The following is a 17,876-nucleotide window of genomic DNA, read 5'->3' as shown; positions in this document are numbered from 1 at the left end:
TGTTTATCACTATTAGAAACTTGCAGCAGCCAAACTTCTTTTCTTAAAAAAATTAGGGCGGAGTAAAAGTAAATCCCTCCTTCAGTCTGAGAACTGGGTAGGTTTCCATACACCCGATATTTGTTTGAAGTGGATTCTCAGTTGCTTTGTTACTACAAGCGAGTAGCTCCGGTTTAAACTAAACATGGAGAGTGCACCATCCTTATTTGCGACGCGAAGGTATAGAAATCGCCATGAGCTTAAATTACAGTGTAAAAACAACCCCGGATCCTAACAGATGCATAATATATGATAAACGATACACGAGTCAGATCCATTTCTCCTCCAGGACTCTGAAATCTCCAGTTTCTCTAACTACTCGCTCCGCCTCTGCTTATCTTTCCCGCGTTTTTGTTACCATTTCCGGCATCAACTCTATCAGAATCTCTTGCTTAATATCAGTGTCTTCCTATTGGCAGTTGGCGAGTTTTCCTGCGTTGGGATTGGTCCTGTGTCATACGCCGCTAGGTTAATGCTATGGTGAGAGCGTGTGCAGGATGATGGGTGGGCTGTATGTTGTTGGTTGCAAGGAGGGATGGGCGGCAGGAGTTGGGAGTAACGAATGAGTGAGTCGTGTAACGCTGACGGGTGTTAGCTTCTTTCTGTCGTATTCCAGGGCCGAGTCTGTAAAGGGAACGAAGAGCGGGGAGTAAGGAACTGGGAGCATAAAGTGGGGAAGGAATTGCACTCCTAAGAAAGGTTAGTCAGGCAGGTTGACGCTAGAAAAAGATGGTGAAATTTCTCTAAGGGGAGTTTCTGCAAAAGGGGGAAGGGACAAACCCGGAGAATGGCTGGATGCCGACGGCGGTAGATAAGTAGAGTGGCTAAGTGGCTGTGCAGATAACAGAAAGAGCAGTACGTTTCCACCACTTTTATCTTTTTGAAGTCAGGAGGGACGAGGTTACTTGTAGTTTGAAAATCGTGGAAAAAGCAAGCTGAGAAAATGACAAACGCTGCTATTTCAATACCAGGGATATTCACAGTTGCCATGTCAGTTCATTGGTCCTTTCAACTTGTATATCCAGTAGCAATAACTCTGGGGATTCAAGGGAATAAATCTTAGATCTTTTGCATGCAAAGTGTATGGCTGACCAGTATATGAACTATTAACCCCCACCCCCTTTTTAAAAATGTCCTAAATACATATTGAATCAGAAGCAAGCAATATTTCCCTTTCAATAAGACAATATCAGAGCAAAAAATGTGTTGGACCCAACTGAAGCTGCTAGGTGCTTTCTATTGCCAAATACCAATCAAATAACAATTGGAAGCCTATTAGCAAGAGAGGAATGCTATTGCACCTTCCCAAGAGGTGTGTACTTCTTCCAGTGTTTTGGATATATTTTGTAATATTTTGCCATTTTAACTAGTAGCCATAAATAGCCTTATTCTCCATTAATTTATCTAAATCATGTTTAAACCATTCATCTGAACAAATATCATAGACATATTCATCGACTGAATATGTAGGGAGGATGATTCCTGTAGTCTTTCTCACTATAGTAAATAATTTCTGTTGGTTAAAGAATGAATATTCTGAGATACAGAGGGAACCCTTAAAGTATAAAAGGACATGTCTAATTCTGAAATACCATCTATGTACTTTTAAGTCTCAGTATCCCCTTTGTCATAAATTAAATAATAAAAATATTACATGCATTTCAAATTTTCAGGAGACGTTTGCAGTATCTGTTCCCACTGTTATTGAACTAAAAATCTTATAATAATCTGCATTTATTATTGTATATAATAGGCCACTTCTGGCATCTCCATGTGTTTTATTACAACAAACCTTATTCATAGCTGTTGGACAGATAACCATACTTATATAAATAAATGTTCCAGGCATAAAATTTTGTGAGGTCAAATAATGTTAAATTTGAGAAATAAGGAAAAACCCTGACTTGAGTTCTAGCTGGTTTAGTTCTAAGAGCTCACTTGTTTTATATTGTAATAAGACATGACCAACATCCCTCCACACAAATCGATAGCACTTTTCTTAGAACACAAATTGACCACTGTACAGTTCTAAGCACATTACCTGTGTATGTCTCTCTCTCAGTTCCATCAGATTTCCACCTCAGGCATACAGAATTGCAGTCAAAGGAGCTGGGCAGAGGTTTCATGTAGGACTAGAAGAGTGGACTTCAGGCTGGGACTCTTCTTGTTTTCATACTTTACTTCAACAGCAAACGTACATAAGTATTGAAGCTGGCAGCACATTTCTTGTTACTTTTGGGTCAAAAGTATAGGCTAACAGCACGATTGTCCTCAAATCCATTTACTGAGTGACATTGGGCCAATTAATGCCTATCTGCCTAATTTAGCTAATGAGATTTTATATAGAGTCTGTGTGTCATCTTGAGCTCCCTGACAGAAATGCTGAATTTAAATAGAATTTAGTTCTCAGACAGCAGCTGACGTTCCTTTATTGTGTCGTGCTGTGGATGGAAGTTTATACGATGGAATATTTCTTCATAAAAATAATTTCCTGTACATAACATTAGAAGGATTATAATATGCAGGTAGTCCTAATATGCTAGTATGCATAGTACTGGTAGGGTAGCCCCCTCACATTTGGCTGACTTCCTGTTTAGCCACCTATATTTTATCATCTGTATGAGCACAGCCTGTATGACTTTTTTTTTAATTTATTGTCTTGTGCAAATCAAGAAAACTGAGTTAATTGATCAGACCTTGAGTAAGTGTGTCAGGTAAATATAGTCTCGAGGTCTTCATCTGCAGGCTGTATTTATTTGTTGCTAAATTATATTAGGTGCTCTAGAGAAAATACTCTCAAAACAATGTACCATAAAAACAAAATCAATACAAAAACGTAATAAAAGAACAGATAAAACATTTTAAATCAGCAGAGACAAAACATACAACACAGCAGAACAAAGAATTAATAGTTTTGAGTTTTTTGCCAAGTGCCCCCCAAAATAACACACATGTCAGGCAGACCTCAAACTAGGGGACTACTAATGAAAATGCCCATTCCTGAGCACCTCTCTCAACGTGTGAAGGGACCCAATACAGGGCATCTAATAATCTTGGAGCTTGGGTAGAAATATACAAGAAAATGTGCTTCATTCAATACTGTTGTCATCCCAAGCTGCAAAGTTCTTTCTAGGTTAACGACAGCAGTTTGGATTAGGCCTGAAAACAATCTGAGGGCCATTAAAAATGCTGCAGTACAAACATAAAATGGTTCCCATGCTCAGTTCTGGATAATATTTGGGCAGCATATTTTGCACTTACAGGTTTTCAGACTGTCTTTAAGGGCATCCCCTTGTACAACACTTAACAGTATTCTAAAGAGGTTACTAGTTCAAGGAGAGCAAGCAATTTGTTTCCAGATACAGCATAACTGATGACAATGCAGATATAGTTTCAACATCCAAGATACACATTTCTGGGTAAGAAAATCTTTACTTATTTAATTCTCAGGCTTCTCTTAGATGACATGTGCACAGACTAGTGAAAGAGTTATGAATCTTATATATAATAAGGACATGTTATCAGTAAGGGAGCAAAAAGACAAATAGATTACCTAAACATAATTTATTAAGCAAACTCAGAATTGACAGCCTAACCATGTGCCATTAGCCATTTCCCCACCAGCAACATACAATATCTTTTAGCACCACCCAGCCATTATGGAGACTATAGAAAGTCTCATTACTGTTATATCAGCACCAAGGTGGTTGGATGTATCTAGAACAGGGGTCACCAGACTCTTCAGCTGATTGACCCCTTCATGAAGTTTCAAATTGTTCATCTACTCCCAAACATTTATTATATGAAAATTTAATAAATACTACTTTAATATTACTATGAATAATAATAACAACGGTAATGGATAGTCCCATTGACCCTTGAGGGTCGGTTTGATCATTTTGGGGAACCCTGCTCTAGAAGTTACTTGTGGGAAATGGCTGTAATCAATGAATGAGAGTGCCAGTCGATTTCCTGCCTTATTTTGCTCCTCCAGAGATTTTGCTGTTCTTCATACTGCTGCTCTGAATATCTCCCAATGTGCAGACTTTGGTAGGACTATCAGATTTTCATTGCAACAGTCCAATCACAATATGAAAACAAAAGACTGGTATCTCTTTTCTTTCATCTGGTGGTCATTTGGATTTTTGCAGTGCAGATAAAACAGCTCTAGATTTTGCATTAGAAACAGACTAGGTTAGCTGCACTTAAATCCAATTACTTCTCCCACTGAGCAATGAGAATTAAGACCAACTAACTTTGTCTGTTTACTGTTCTTGTGAAAAGGTGTTGTTGGTTTCTGCATAAAAATGCTGTAAAATAGTACAACCAAATGCTTTTTTTAGGGCAGTTGGTAGTGGTCATATCCTACTTGGTCCACAGCTTGTAACAGTCCAGATTCAGGACATGCTGCCAGGTCTGAGTGTTTTAAGAACAAACACAGCTGAGACACAAAGGAGAATCAACTTTCTCACAAAAAGTGAGAAAAGAAAACTTACACAGAAAGAAGGTTGCTAAAAAAAAACAAAAAACCCCCAGGCTTTTTGTGTTTTTCAATCTGTGACATTTTTAATATTGCAGGCAGGTTTACACATTTAAAATGCATATTTCTGTTACTGAATGTCCTAACAAGTTATAATTTAATTATCAGTATGCAGAATGTTTTTTCCTCTAATACCCCCCATTAACCTTGCTATACTGCATTGAAAGATTTCTTATAGATGTGAAATGAGAGACGTCATCAGGGATGACTTTCTCTAAGGTTTTCATGCAACATATTTCTAAGTGAGTCTTTCGTAATACAGAAGCATAGAAGACCTCACAACCTCTTAAGGTAGGCATACTGTTAAGTGACAGTGGAACTGCTGCCTTCGTCCACTGACCTTAGTCCTGCGTTTTCTGAGTTGCCAGGTGGCACTGAACAACATATGTCAATCTGCATTAAATATTACACAGTGACAATTAGCTGGAGCTGCATAAGGAGTCAATGCAGTTATGTTAAAGTAATCCTGTTGTTAAAGCACTGGGGTAGATAATTTGGCATCAAGGTATAACAATAAATAAAATGAAGAGATATTAGGATGGGGTAAAGTTAAGTACTTTGTCCTTAATAACAGTGAAATTGTTGAACATGTTTATAAAACTGCAATATTGTACTGTACAACTGTATTTTCATCTATTTTTGGCCAGCTCACCTAAATATAAGCAATTAAAATTAATTTTGATCTGTTTTGCTCCTAGGGATGGTATAGAATTTATACAGCAAGAAACAATAGGTTTCACATTATGCACGTCTTAGTTTGATTTATCACTGGCAATACAAAGTTACTTCTTAAGTGGGTAACTAGCATTGGCGTTATCTTTCAGCTTTTGATGGAGATATCTGGAGACTGTAGCACCCCGTATGTCAGAGTGACTCCTAAATACCATACTCGTCTGCAGGGTCCAGAGCCACAAGTGGGCAAAAGACGCTTATCTCAGGCACGTCATAGAGCCACTTTGGCCGGACTCTTCAACAACTTACGAGAAACTGTATTTTCACAGCAAGAAAATTCTGCCTCAAAGGTACAGAAATAAATATGTGAGTCTCCGAACATGAAAAAATCTAAATATTACTAAGTATTATTCTTGCTATAATGTTCACATGTTCTTACAGTTGTTCTTTTTAAATTTCATCTATGAAAATAAAGCTGTTATGGAAGTTTGGTTTAGTGTTTGTTCCAGTTTTGTCTGTAAATGTAGGGAATTGTTCTCTGTGTGCTTGAACTGTATCACTTAATTAGAGCAGGCAATCTTTTTAGTCAAGAAGTACATACCACAGGAGAATGCCAACTCACAAAAAACCTGCCATGATGGACATGGCCAATCACAAACCATCCATTTACTGAAAGGAATCCCCAGGTTTCTTTCCTCAGTGCCAAAACATTGCTGCAAATAAATAATGTTAGAGGTGAATGCTTTGCTTTGCAACATGCTAGCTTCTTATTTAATCTTATTTAGGAGAACAATCATTTTTTATGATTATGGCATGGAAGTTGATGGACACCAAGAGTCCTTCTTTTGACTTAGAGCTTTGAGCCAGCAAGGTGTAAAAGGGCAGAGCTTTGGTTTTTCTGCTGCAACCCCATCTTGATTTTCTTGACATCTCCCCTCCCCCACAGGTGGTGTTGAGGATACATATATAGATTTTTACTTCGTTCAGTTTGGTAGCAAATCTGTAGCAAAAGAGTATCTGCTTCCAATCAGATCATCTATTAGATCTGCTAAAAGCCACAGGTGGAGGAGTCTGCATGTGCCCAGACTTCAAATTCCTACTTATATATAGGACTCTCCAAAATTGCAATGTGGCTCAGATTTTTGACACCAAATTTGTTTTTTATAAACTGCTTTGAAACTCCCTGTTAGAAAGCATTCACTTACTTTATTTCCATAATCTACTACATTGTGCAGTCTTTCCCTGCTTCCTAATGGAAGCCTCTTTCCCAAGTGAAGTCTTCCACCTGTTCTTTCCTGGTACTTCTTTACTAGGTAAGGTATCCACACCCTCTCTTCCTATTTATTGTTCAGGACCACATTCAGTACTCTAAGTAGAGGAAGGTTGACCTAATCTGTGATGGCAGAGAAGCATAATCAAGGAATTATTACTGGCATTGGCTGTAAAGGCACTATGGCAGCCTGGCTGAAGCCTCGTCCACCTTGCACCATAATACTTTATGTAAAGGACTCTTTGACAAAAAGAAGTGGTTTGATTCACTGTGTGCGATGTGGAACATTGTATGGAAGTAAGGATTTATGAATCAGTCTCTTTCTGGTCCATGACAATTTTATATTATCTTAATTTATAAGCCTGTTTCATCCTGTTTTGGTGTCTCATTTTGTATTTTTGAAAAAATCATATTTAAATCTATTATGAACAGTTATAGCATGCACAATACATATTGTACATATTTTATTCTAAAATACAAATGGTCACACCATGAACAAAGCATGACTGACTTACCCAATGCACTTAACACAACAAATTTAACAAACAATTAAAAGAAAAACATGTTAGGAAAACAAATATGTACCAGGGCACAAGTATATATTATAATATGTTGCTGAGATGATTGAGGTACGTGCAAAGTAAAAGCAAAAACTTAGATCTGTGAAAGATAACTACAGTGGTACCTCGGGTCACAAACGCATCTGTTCACGACCAATTTAGGTCACGAACAGTACCGTTTGCAAAATTTTGCTTCTGTCTGCGAACTCCGCATCGGGTGACGAACAGGATCCGTGGCCATTTTCCCTGCCGTGACACATGGTCATGGCTTCCTGTAGGGAGGCGGACTCTCCCTCCAAGCAATAACCGCCTCCCCACCCGCCTTCCTGTCCTCCATGCCAGAAGTCGCCTCGAGCAAGGTTAGCGTTCTCTCTCTTCGTATTGCACTGTACTGTATTTTGTTTCATATTTTTGTGGTTTAAAAAAAAAATACATATGGTTCAGAACGGATTAACCGTAATTACATTGAACCTTATGGGAAAATTTGATTCAGGACGCGACCAAAATCGGTTGGTGACCAAATTCGTAGAGGTCAGAACGGATTAACCGTATTTACATTGAGCCTTATGGAAAAATTTGATTCGGGTCATGACCAATTCGGGTCGCGACCAGAGTCGCGGAACGAATTAAGTTCGTGACCCGAGGTACCACTGTACTTCAGAGACCTCACCTTTATATTGAAAGAATGATTAAAGTTTAATGAAGACACTATTTTTTTCTGATATAGATACCTAGTTCTTCCCCAAAAATGAGGTTTTCTGGGGAAATGAAATACATATTAAACCAGCTCAGAGCTTTTATACAGGTATACCATCAGTAATCTGTCTTCTCAAGCTGTTTTCAAACCTCTTGCTTCTCAAATGGTAATCTGCCTTCTCGTTGACTTATTTATTATAAGGTATTAGTAGGTACATGAGAATACTCTGACTGCCATACAGCAAGCTACATTTTACTCTTTTCACATGGATTTTGATTGCATGTTTCGTGATGATTTTCACATGGGAGAGCTTTTAATGCCCTATATTACCATATGTTATTTGATGTTATATGGAAAATATGAATCCAGGTCTCAATTTTTGTTATTGTTTAACTGTTCTAAGCAATGCAATAGGTCAATAGAATCTGTAAGCCTATATAGCAGCATCTGGTTTCCTCTCCCTTAACTTTTTTTCTTTCTCATCATAAGCCGATGCATTGAATTCTTTCAGAAGTTAGGAACCAGTAGCCCTTCAGATCTTGCCGAACTACAGTTCCAACAGCTGTAGCCAACATGGCCAACATGGAGGACTGTTGGGAGCTATAATTTAGCAGTTTCCAGTAGGCCATGGGCTCCCCATCAGACAGGAGCAATAGGTTGATTAGGAAACCTAGGACATATATATCTGGGTGTGATTCAAGGTGGTGGTTATCACCTATAAAGCCCTTCATGGTATAGGGCCTGGTTATTTGAGAGACTACCTCTGTCTGATAGTTTCTGCCTGCCCAGTAGGATTGGGTAGAGTGGGCATGCTCCAAGTCCCTTCAGTTCAACAATGTCACCTGTTGGGACTTAGGAAGTGAGCCTTCTCTGACATGATGCCTGCCCTCTAGAACAGCACCCCCCAGAGATCTGTACAGCTCCCACCCTGCAGTTATGCCACAAATCTTTCAAAATCTGGCTTTGCTTCCAGGCCTGAGGTTAGGATGGTTGTCGAGCAACTGTTTTTTTTTCTTTTCCTTTTGTGTGTTGGGTTGTTTTTTTCCAGACATACATGTCTTTTTTCCTTCATTTTGTTGTTTATTGCTTTTGGGATGTAAGCCACCCACAATTGTCTGGGAACTGGCCTCTAAATCCAGTTAATTAATTAATTAACCAATTAAACGAACACATGAATCTATTCATAACATAGATAATTGGCTCCTTGTTTCTTTCTTTAGTCTCAGGTTTTATGCAAGGCTAAGAATTATATCCAGGAATTGGAGCAAACTTTGGAAAATCTGTTGAAGATGAAAGGTATTGTATGGAAGTGCTTGCTGAAATATTTTTCTTCTGCAATGCCCTTGTCTCTTATATTAAAAATTAGATTAGTGGCCACGTTATAGAATCAGTATCAGGCTGAACATAAGTACCAACTTTTTTTGACAAATTAATCTTTTCCAGCTCATATTTACCAGCATAACAGATCACTATGAAGGAAGTTCCAAGGACAGAATTGAGAGAGGTTGGAGAAGGGTGTGCTTAATCTCTAAGTATTTTCACCTAGATTTGCTTCCAGGTTTGGTATTCAGTGAGCAAATGAAATTTAAAAATGTTATTCACAAAAAAGAATTAGCAGATGAGGAAGAGTTAAGAACTCTTCCATCCATCTACCAACCTTTCTCTGCAAGTTCCTCCCTCTGCTGCACGTTTCCATTATCTTAGCAACCACTTGTTTGAAAAAAAAAAAATACAAAAGTTGTGCCTTATGGCAGAATGAGACACTACCTCATTAATGCTTTAATATTACAAGGAAACCCTGTGTTTTGCTTGCAAGATGTGCTACTCTAATCTGTATAGTCTAAAATCAAGAGGGTTTTCCTACCATGTATAGCTTATTTCATGTTTTTTGAGATATTTTGACTGACAAGATGTAGAACCAAAATTGTGCAGTATTTTTTGTCACTTGCATCAGGAGATATTCCTATGAATTAGGTGTCTCTCCTTTCACTTTGCTCAATTTTGTTCCCTTATGCCTTTTTTTTTTTTTTTAATCTGCGCTCAGTCATTACCGACTCTGCAGTGACTGCTTGGACGAGTCCTTGCAGTTTTCAAGGCAATTGTTTCGGAAGTGGTTTGCCAGAGCCTCCTTCCTAGAGCAGAGCCCAGCTGGCGTCCGCAGGAGGTGGGGTTTCCGTTGCTTTGCGCCCTTTTCGGGCGCGCACGGTTTTTCGCGCTTACCAGCAACTGCTCCCGACTCCTTTTTGCAAGGCGCCGCCAGCATTTTTCCTCCCACCGGAGTGAGAGTACCCATTTATCTACTCACGTGAGTTTTCGAACTGTTGGGTTGACAGGAACTGGGGAGGAAACAGGAGCTCACCCTGTTAACGCGAAGGCTGGACTCGAACCACTGAAGCGTCGACCATTTCTGGCCAGCAACTTTCAGCGTCATTAAGCCGGTGCGCCACCGCGTCCCCTACCCTTATGCCTAGATCATATCTAAACTTTTATTTTTCGTAGGTCAACACTTAAATGGTCATAATTGTATCTTGGCATACATATAACATTGACACTTGATAAATTGCGTCCCGACTAAAATTTGTTCTTCCAATAATGTCCAGTGACATGCAGACAAGAATAATGGTGTCACAGCTGGAAGCGGCATGATTATTCCACATAATTTTAAATGTAAAACATTTTCTCTGCTATCAGCTACAGTCTGAAGAAAAGAGTGAAATACCTTGCAGAATTCTCTAAGCTGCTCTTAATCTAATGCCCGCCAGATTTGTAGGATTGTACCTTCTACACATGACATAGAGATAAGCTATAGGGCTGTGCAGCACTGCAGATTTGAAAGGGGAAAGGTGCTTCAGACCGTGTGTCAGCACACCTTATAACTGTTGCATCTCTTCCATGGATTACACTGCTTCCCTCCACAGTGCAGCATGATCCTTGGAAAACATGGTAAGATTAACAAGTTGCCTACAGATGCTAAGTGGACACACATGTATGCACCAAAGCAGCCTCTTTCTCTTTGAATCCAAAGGGCTACACAGTCCTGATAAGCTACGGATCTTATTCTCTTTTTACATTCCATTCCAATATAGTATTTACAGATAACTGTGATAGTGAATCCTCTCTGTTCACTATAGCGCTTTGGACTGTAAGGGGAGGGCACATATGATTGGGTGTTTTTCAGTATAATAAAGTTCTGTGCCGATAAATAATTGACATGTTAGAATAAAGGACTTAGCATAACCTAGCAGTGTGAAGTAAACAACCTCAGTTGGCACCATGTGAAAGATGAATAGATGGAGAAATACACTGACATTGTATTAGTGCAGCCAGTGTTCATATAAGTTAAAGACTGACTTGATCTCACTCCCAGGGACTACACAGACATGCCTATAGAGTTTTTCTTGGCAGCAATATGAAAATGATTTGCCACTGCTTTCTTCCAGAAATAGCTTGAGTTCCTGATCTAACCTATGGCCTTGGGATTTTCTGGTCATCTCCCATCCAAATACTAATCGAAACAACCTTGTTTAGTTCTTTTTTGGATCAGCTAAGATTGAACTGGTGCTGAACCTGGTATAAATGTATGTTTATCCTAGCCAAAAAAAGGAAGCACCAAAATATCTCTTCAGAGGAATGGACAACTTGAGGGCAGTGTTATCCTGTATCTGTTAAAACATTTCTCATTGTTTAGATCAGACACATTTTTATGTCTCTCTTCTTTTATCTGATTCAAATACAGACATTATTACAAGGTAGCAAAATTTGTCTCCGGCACCATGCTTACCAAGAAAGAAAGGGTATCACAGTGATATAAAAGTTGATCCATAAATTTAAGTCCAGTTTTGCTGCTCTCTTTTAAATTTTACCATTTCTTTTATAGAAGAGAATATATGTAGCTCAGGGTTGAACTGTGGAGTAAGGACTCCACATTTCTTTTATGCATTGTGTTTGTTGTTGTTGTGTTTGTAATGGTTTCTTTTTACACCCCTGGTCTCGGGCTGAAAATATCTTTTTTCCCATTGTCAAGTATGTTTTAATAAATACAACTACAATTATATTTTTATATTTGGACCAGAGAGAACTGGATTTACTTCCTTTTTCCATTATGATCTTTGATGTCATATTTTCCAGCCTAACCTTCCTGACCGTCAAGCTGCCTTTTATGGGTGGTTTGTGTATTCAAGCATCATTTACTGTGATTGGTCTTTGCATCACCTATTACCAGGTGGCCTTAGCTGGAAATATAAGGAACTGAACCTTCTGCAGAGAACACATGTGCTCCAGCACTGAGCTATAGCCCCTCTCAAAATAGAGCTAGGTGATCTCTCATTAGCCATAGAACTTCTCTGACTTGCTGTTTTTATAATATTTGTTGCCACTATATTATCTGTTTTCATTTTGTTTCATAGGTTTAAATTATAAATTTAGATTATTTTATTGGCAGTTACTTCATATATTGTTTGGGGCAGCAGCACAGCGATGATAATACTAGTAGTAATAGCAATACTAACAACCAATAATAATGATAATACCTCTGCTTGTTTAAAATGTTTTCCTACAACACTGTCTTCGAGTAGATTTGATTATTGTCAAATTTCAAAATACGCCTATTAGTAATGGATGTTCTTTCTGTTACCAACAGAAGTTTTAAATCTGGAGGACGGCAATCCATCTAGTTTGGAAGATGTAAAAGAGGAATATGTCAAGATGTATTTCAACAATCATAGGTGACAAAATTTAAACCTTCTGAAAACATCCCTTTTAGGTATCTCAAATAAGCTTGTCAGCTTCAGAAAATAATTAAATTCCTATTCTATGAAATTTGCATAGACTTACAGTCTTTACTGAGTTGCAGAAACAGCAAGAAGGAAAATTAGTGTAATATAGTGTAAAAAAACTTTTTAACACACTGAATCTCAATCCCAGATTTCTTTTCTGCTTGTTTCTCTTTGTTACATTCCTTCCCAATGTGGCTTCTGTAGCCTGGTGTATTTCTTGAAGAATAATTATTCCAAACAAAATTTGTTGACTTCTCAACACATGTTCATGACAAAAAGTATGGACTTAGATAGTCCCTCCTTTTATTTTTTAGCATTGTATCCTCTTCAGATGTTTTGAGTCAGAATGGCACCACGGTCTGGTATGTGATTCAAGAACATGAGAAAACCACTGTAGAAGAAGATGCGAGTCGAAGGCTAACACAGTCACCCGCTACCTCTTCTCCTGATCTCATGGAGTTTGAACGGTACATGAAGTAGTGTAAGAGTTTCTCTCTTTGAAATTATTCATCAAATAAAGTTATATAAGGTTAAATTGTTTCAGTTAGTCTATACCTGATGAATGAAGACTTTTAGTAGTTTCTAGTAATTGCAGGATAGGAGAAAGTGGGTGTTATGTTTTCCTTTACAGCCTTTAAATAATGGGAGAATGTGTATCCTATAAGAGATTACCTTATTATTTAGCTATTGTATGAACAGCTTAGAGAAAATGTTCATATGTGTCAGGATATTCAAGTATCCTACTCAGCAAAGTAAGTATTCTTTGAGCTCAGTGAAAATTGCTAATATTTCTTGATGTAAAAATAGCTCCAAATAAACTGGAAATAAGTGCTTATTGATACGAATGACAAGTCACTACTTAATCTGAACTGCTTCTGAAAAATACATGTTCTGTTATCGTTGTTCTTAAATACAGTATGTACCTATCACATAGCATAATGTGTGTTACAACGTGCCACTTTTTTTCTGGGAGAGCGAGTGAGGGAAGCATTGTGGAATAACTATGGAATATGACCAGCAGGTGGTGCAAACATGCTTCAATTATATATCTTGAGGCATTTCCTAATTAACGTTTCTATTTTTTTTCTGAGATGGCAAAAATAAGTATAATTAATAAGGTTTTTTTAAAAAATAATCCATGACCTATATAATTGTTTTGTGATTTCTTGTCTCATTCCTTCCCATTTACAATAATACTTCTAAAGCAAGTATGATTACAGCTTTTATAATAATGCAAGTTATTCATATTCTGCAAGGTTTTAACGTGAATTTACAATGTATTTCTTTTCTAATTCTATTGTTAGTCCCCTAAATAATGTAAGAAATTAATTCCTGTTTTTTCAGTCAAATTTGATGGAGGTAACCTCTGAATTCAAATACCATCCTATAAATCACAATTTGTTTAATAATATAATAGAAAACAAAGTAGGGATCATGATAGAAAGTTCATATAAAAGGAATTCCTTCCTGGCTTGGTAAAGATCCACTAGCTTAAAGGTCCTATCTTCAATTTCCAGTTATAAAAGGATCGGATGATTTTGTAAAAGACGTCTACCTGATATCCTAAATAAACACTATAAATAAGAGCAGACAGTCCATCCATCTTGATGTTGGTCATCCTTTTCCATCCATTTGTTCCTGAAGTGAGAACTATGGATTGATTTGTACTATGATTCATTCGTTTGTTTTCCTGGCTATCCATGGTATTATTGAGTCTTCTCCAACACCAACGTTCAAAAGCACTGATACTCTTTCTGTCCTGCTTCAGTCCAACTGTCACATCTATAGTGTCACAAGGAAAATTATTGCCTGCACAGTTCTAATCTTTATAGATCACAGTAGGTGTAGTCATAGGGGAGGAGCAAGATGGTGATCAGGCATATGAATATCTTTTCCAGACCTTCATTGTTGCCCTGTCAAGTGCTAGTCTGTAGTATGTTTCTGGTTCCTTTACTGTTAGTAGTCAATCCCAAAAAGCAGAAGCTATCCACCACCAATTTTTTCATTGTCATTGTTTTTCATTGTAAAGTTGGTAGCTGTACCCGTTGTCATTAATTTGGTCATTTTTTGTATTTAATCTTAGTCTAATATATTTTGATTCTGGGCTGGCCAAGTGAGGCTGTTGAAGTTCTGTCCCAGTGCCTGGAGGCTGTGTGGGTTTGGATAGGGAAGAACAGTCTCCAAGTCAGTTCTATCAAGATTGAAAGGCTGGGGGTGTTTGGGCAGCCCCAAACTTGGGATATTCTATCTGTGACCTTGGAGGGAGTAACAGTTCCCCATTTAAGGATGGTGCACAATTTGGGGATCTTCCTGGACTCACAGCTTCTGTGCAACAAATTGGCCTTTTCCTAGATCAGAGGTCCCTTCAGACTCAACCTCACAACTTGACTGCAACATGTTCTACATAGGGTTGCCCTTAAAGACCACCCAAAAGTTTCAACTGGTCCAGAATGCAGTGGTGCAGGCAATGATGGGCATACTTTGCTATGCCTATGTGACACCTCTGCTTTGCGTGCTGACTGGTTGCCAGTTTATTTCTGGGTGCGATTCATGGTGTTGGTCGCTACCTCTAAAGCCCTACATGGCATAGGACCTGGTTACTTGAGGGACTGCCTGCCACCCATAGTATCTGCCTGGCTGATTCGATCTGGCTGGATTGGTGTGCTCTGGGTTCCTTTGATTAAACAGTGCCATCTGTTGGGACCCCAGAAGTGTGGCTCCTCTCTAGCAGTGCCTGCCCTCTGGAATGAGATTCCCCTCAAGATCCAAATGGACCCCACTCTACTGATGTTTCAAAGGACCTTGAAGACCCAGCTCTTCACCCAGGCTTTTGGCGAGGGTGAATGAAGTCCCATTGGATTATATGGGTTTGGTTTTTTTTCATTCCTGTCTGGTTCTTGTCACCTTTGCCATTTTTACTCTTTATTTTTATCTCTCGTTGTTTCTCTTGTTTTTAATGATTCATTTGTAAACCATCCAGAATTGCTGGGAGTCAGGTGGCATATAAATGTAATAAATTATTATTATTCCCATTGTTGTACTGTGCTCCTTGATTATCATTACTAGTGGTTGCAGATCATTTGCATTTTCAGCTATCAGAGTAGTCTCTTCAATATAGTTCAGGTTATTTATGTTTCTTTCTCCAATTTTTAAAACCACATTCATCTTCTTCCAGTACAGCTTCTCTCATTATATATTCAGCATACAGTGTAGATTGAAGAATTAAGGAGCGAATATATAGCCTTATCTTTTGCCAACTGGAGCCAGTCTGTTTCATCATATTCTGTGGCTTCCTGTCCTGTGTATAAATTTCACATGAGGGTGTGTATAAATTTCGCATGAGGACTTTCCTTGGTTTTCCATGTCTGTTTCCATCTTCAATGCCTTTATAGATATTGCTATACAGGTAGTCCTCATTTAATGACCATTCGTTTAGTCACTGTTCAAAGTTAGAAACAGCGCTGAACAAAGGGATTTGCAATCAGTCCTCACACTTACACCAGTCACAGCACCCCTACAGTCACATGATCGTGATCCGGACACTTGGCAACCAGCTCACAATTACAGTGGTTGCAGCGTCCCAGGGTCACATGATTGCCATTTGCAACCTTCCCAGCCAGCTTTCAGCAAGCAAAAAATGACCATGGTGGTTCGCTTAATGACTGCTGCAAAAAAGGTTGTAAAATCTGGCACAACTCGCTTAACAACTGCCCCGCTTAACAATTAATTTTCCACCTATTGTGGTCGTTAAGCAAGATCGTTAACTACCTCTGATACTGTTCCTTCCCTAGACCACTGAAATTTTTAGTTAATTCCTTCCTGAGAGTTTTGTCTTTCTTGGGTTTTGCCTTCTCTTCAAAAATTTCTACTGCCTGTTTTAACATCTAGTTTGGTTTCTTCTATTTCTTGTCCATAGACAGTCTCTTTTCACATTTATTATTAACAACTTATTTGATTTCATTCCACAGTTCCTCTGGCTCTCTGTCAATAAGGTTCAGGACTTCAAAGTTCTTCTTGAAAATGGTGGGTATATGTTCAAGATCATATTGTGCAACCTGGTTGGTTTTCTTATTTTATTTTAGCTTGACTTGGAACTTGCACATGAGCAGTTCATGATCTGTTCTGCAAAGAGCCCCTGGCCACATCTTTGCTGTTTACAACTGAACTCTTCCACCTACTTGTGCAATAATGTCAAATTGATTTTTGCATGTTTGATCTAGTGATATATATATGTAGGTGTCTTGGGTTGTTTGAAGAATGTGTTAGCAATGAAGAAATAATTGGATTGGCAGAATCTGATAATTAATTCTCTTGCTTCATTTCTGTTCCCTAGGCCATACAGTCCACTACATTTTCTCCTTACTGTTTCCAGCTTTGACATTCCAGTTTCCAACCACAAGCAGCCTATCTTGCTTGCACGTTTCAGATTGAGCTTAATCGTAAAATTTGTCAACCTCTTCTTCTGCATCAGTGGTTGGGGCCAAAAGTTGAGTAACCCTCGTATTAAAGAGTTTAAAGAGTTGTTCATGAAATCCAATTAATTGCATTGTACCAAAGTACTGTCTTTGCTACTTCCTTCCTGACTATGAAAGCAATGACATTCCTTCTTTGTTTTTCATGTCCTGAGCAGTAAACAATATGATCTTCTCACTGAAAGTGTCCAATTCCAATCTGTCTCAATTCAGTGATGCCCAAGATGTCAGTGTGTAATCAATTCATTTCATCTTTCACCATGCCCATGGTTTTTATATTCCGTGTTCCCAATTCTGTCTTTGCAACTTTGGGTTTTCTTTTCCTGCATAGCAACATCAGCAACTAGACATCTGGAAGGTTTTAATCTAACTAGGTCATAGTTAAGATAACTAGGTTAGTTATCTGAAAGATCCTCAGCTCTTTCTTAGTAGCATATTGAGTGCCATCTGACCGGAGGGGCCAATCATCCAGCGCTACATCATTAATCCCTTTATCTTGCTTATTCATGTGATTTCTTTGATAAAATGCTGGAGTGGTTTACCAACTCCTTCTTCCCTATAGCATGAATCGATCCCTTTGGCTCTAGCATCTTTCTATATCATTGGTGCCTGATATAGGTGCCTGCTTGCTTTAGCTGGACAGCTGAAATTATCTTCATACCTTGGTGACCCTGCTGGGAGAACATATTCTTGGCATATGTTCCCAGTGTGCTTCACTCATCCCTCCCAGGAAGACCCCTGCCATGATGAGGCAGCATAGCAGGAATTATAATTTATTCTATCCTCATATTTGTTAGATTTCTACCCTGCCTTTCCTCCAGGAATTCAAGGTGGCATACTAAACATAGTAG

General features: G+C 38.5%; 1 protein-coding gene across 4 annotated transcripts in view; it reads left to right on the top strand.

Moving 5' to 3' along the window:
• Positions 1-208: 208 nt before the first annotated feature.
• STRA8 (stimulated by retinoic acid 8) overlaps positions 209-17,876 on the top strand; it is a 32,555-nt gene continuing 14,887 nt past the window's right edge. Inside the window, exons 1-6 of one of the 4 annotated variants that reach the window (XM_088141927.1) lie at positions 209-519; positions 2,102-2,233; positions 5,404-5,601; positions 8,999-9,074; positions 12,418-12,502; positions 12,868-13,020. In XM_088141927.1, coding sequence (XP_087998053.1) covers positions 517-519; positions 2,102-2,233; positions 5,404-5,601; positions 8,999-9,074; positions 12,418-12,502; positions 12,868-13,020 — 647 coding nt within the window. In that variant the 5' untranslated portion in view covers positions 209-516. Of the gene's footprint in view, positions 520-579; positions 739-2,101; positions 2,234-5,403; positions 5,602-8,998; positions 9,075-12,417; positions 12,503-12,867; positions 13,021-17,876 lie in introns of those variants that run through there. The other 3 variants (XM_088141928.1, XM_088141929.1, XM_088141930.1) reach the window with 3 other exon arrangements.

Source organism: Python bivittatus, unplaced genomic scaffold, assembly GCF_059951505.1.
Source record: "Python bivittatus isolate LINGU-HERP-01145 unplaced genomic scaffold, Pbiv_v1 ctg000330_np1212, whole genome shotgun sequence".
In the NCBI taxonomy this organism is placed as follows: domain Eukaryota; kingdom Metazoa; phylum Chordata; class Lepidosauria; order Squamata; family Pythonidae; genus Python; species Python bivittatus.
The sequence above is the reverse complement of the archived record's forward strand: the minus strand, read 5'-3'. Positions and strand labels throughout refer to the sequence as shown.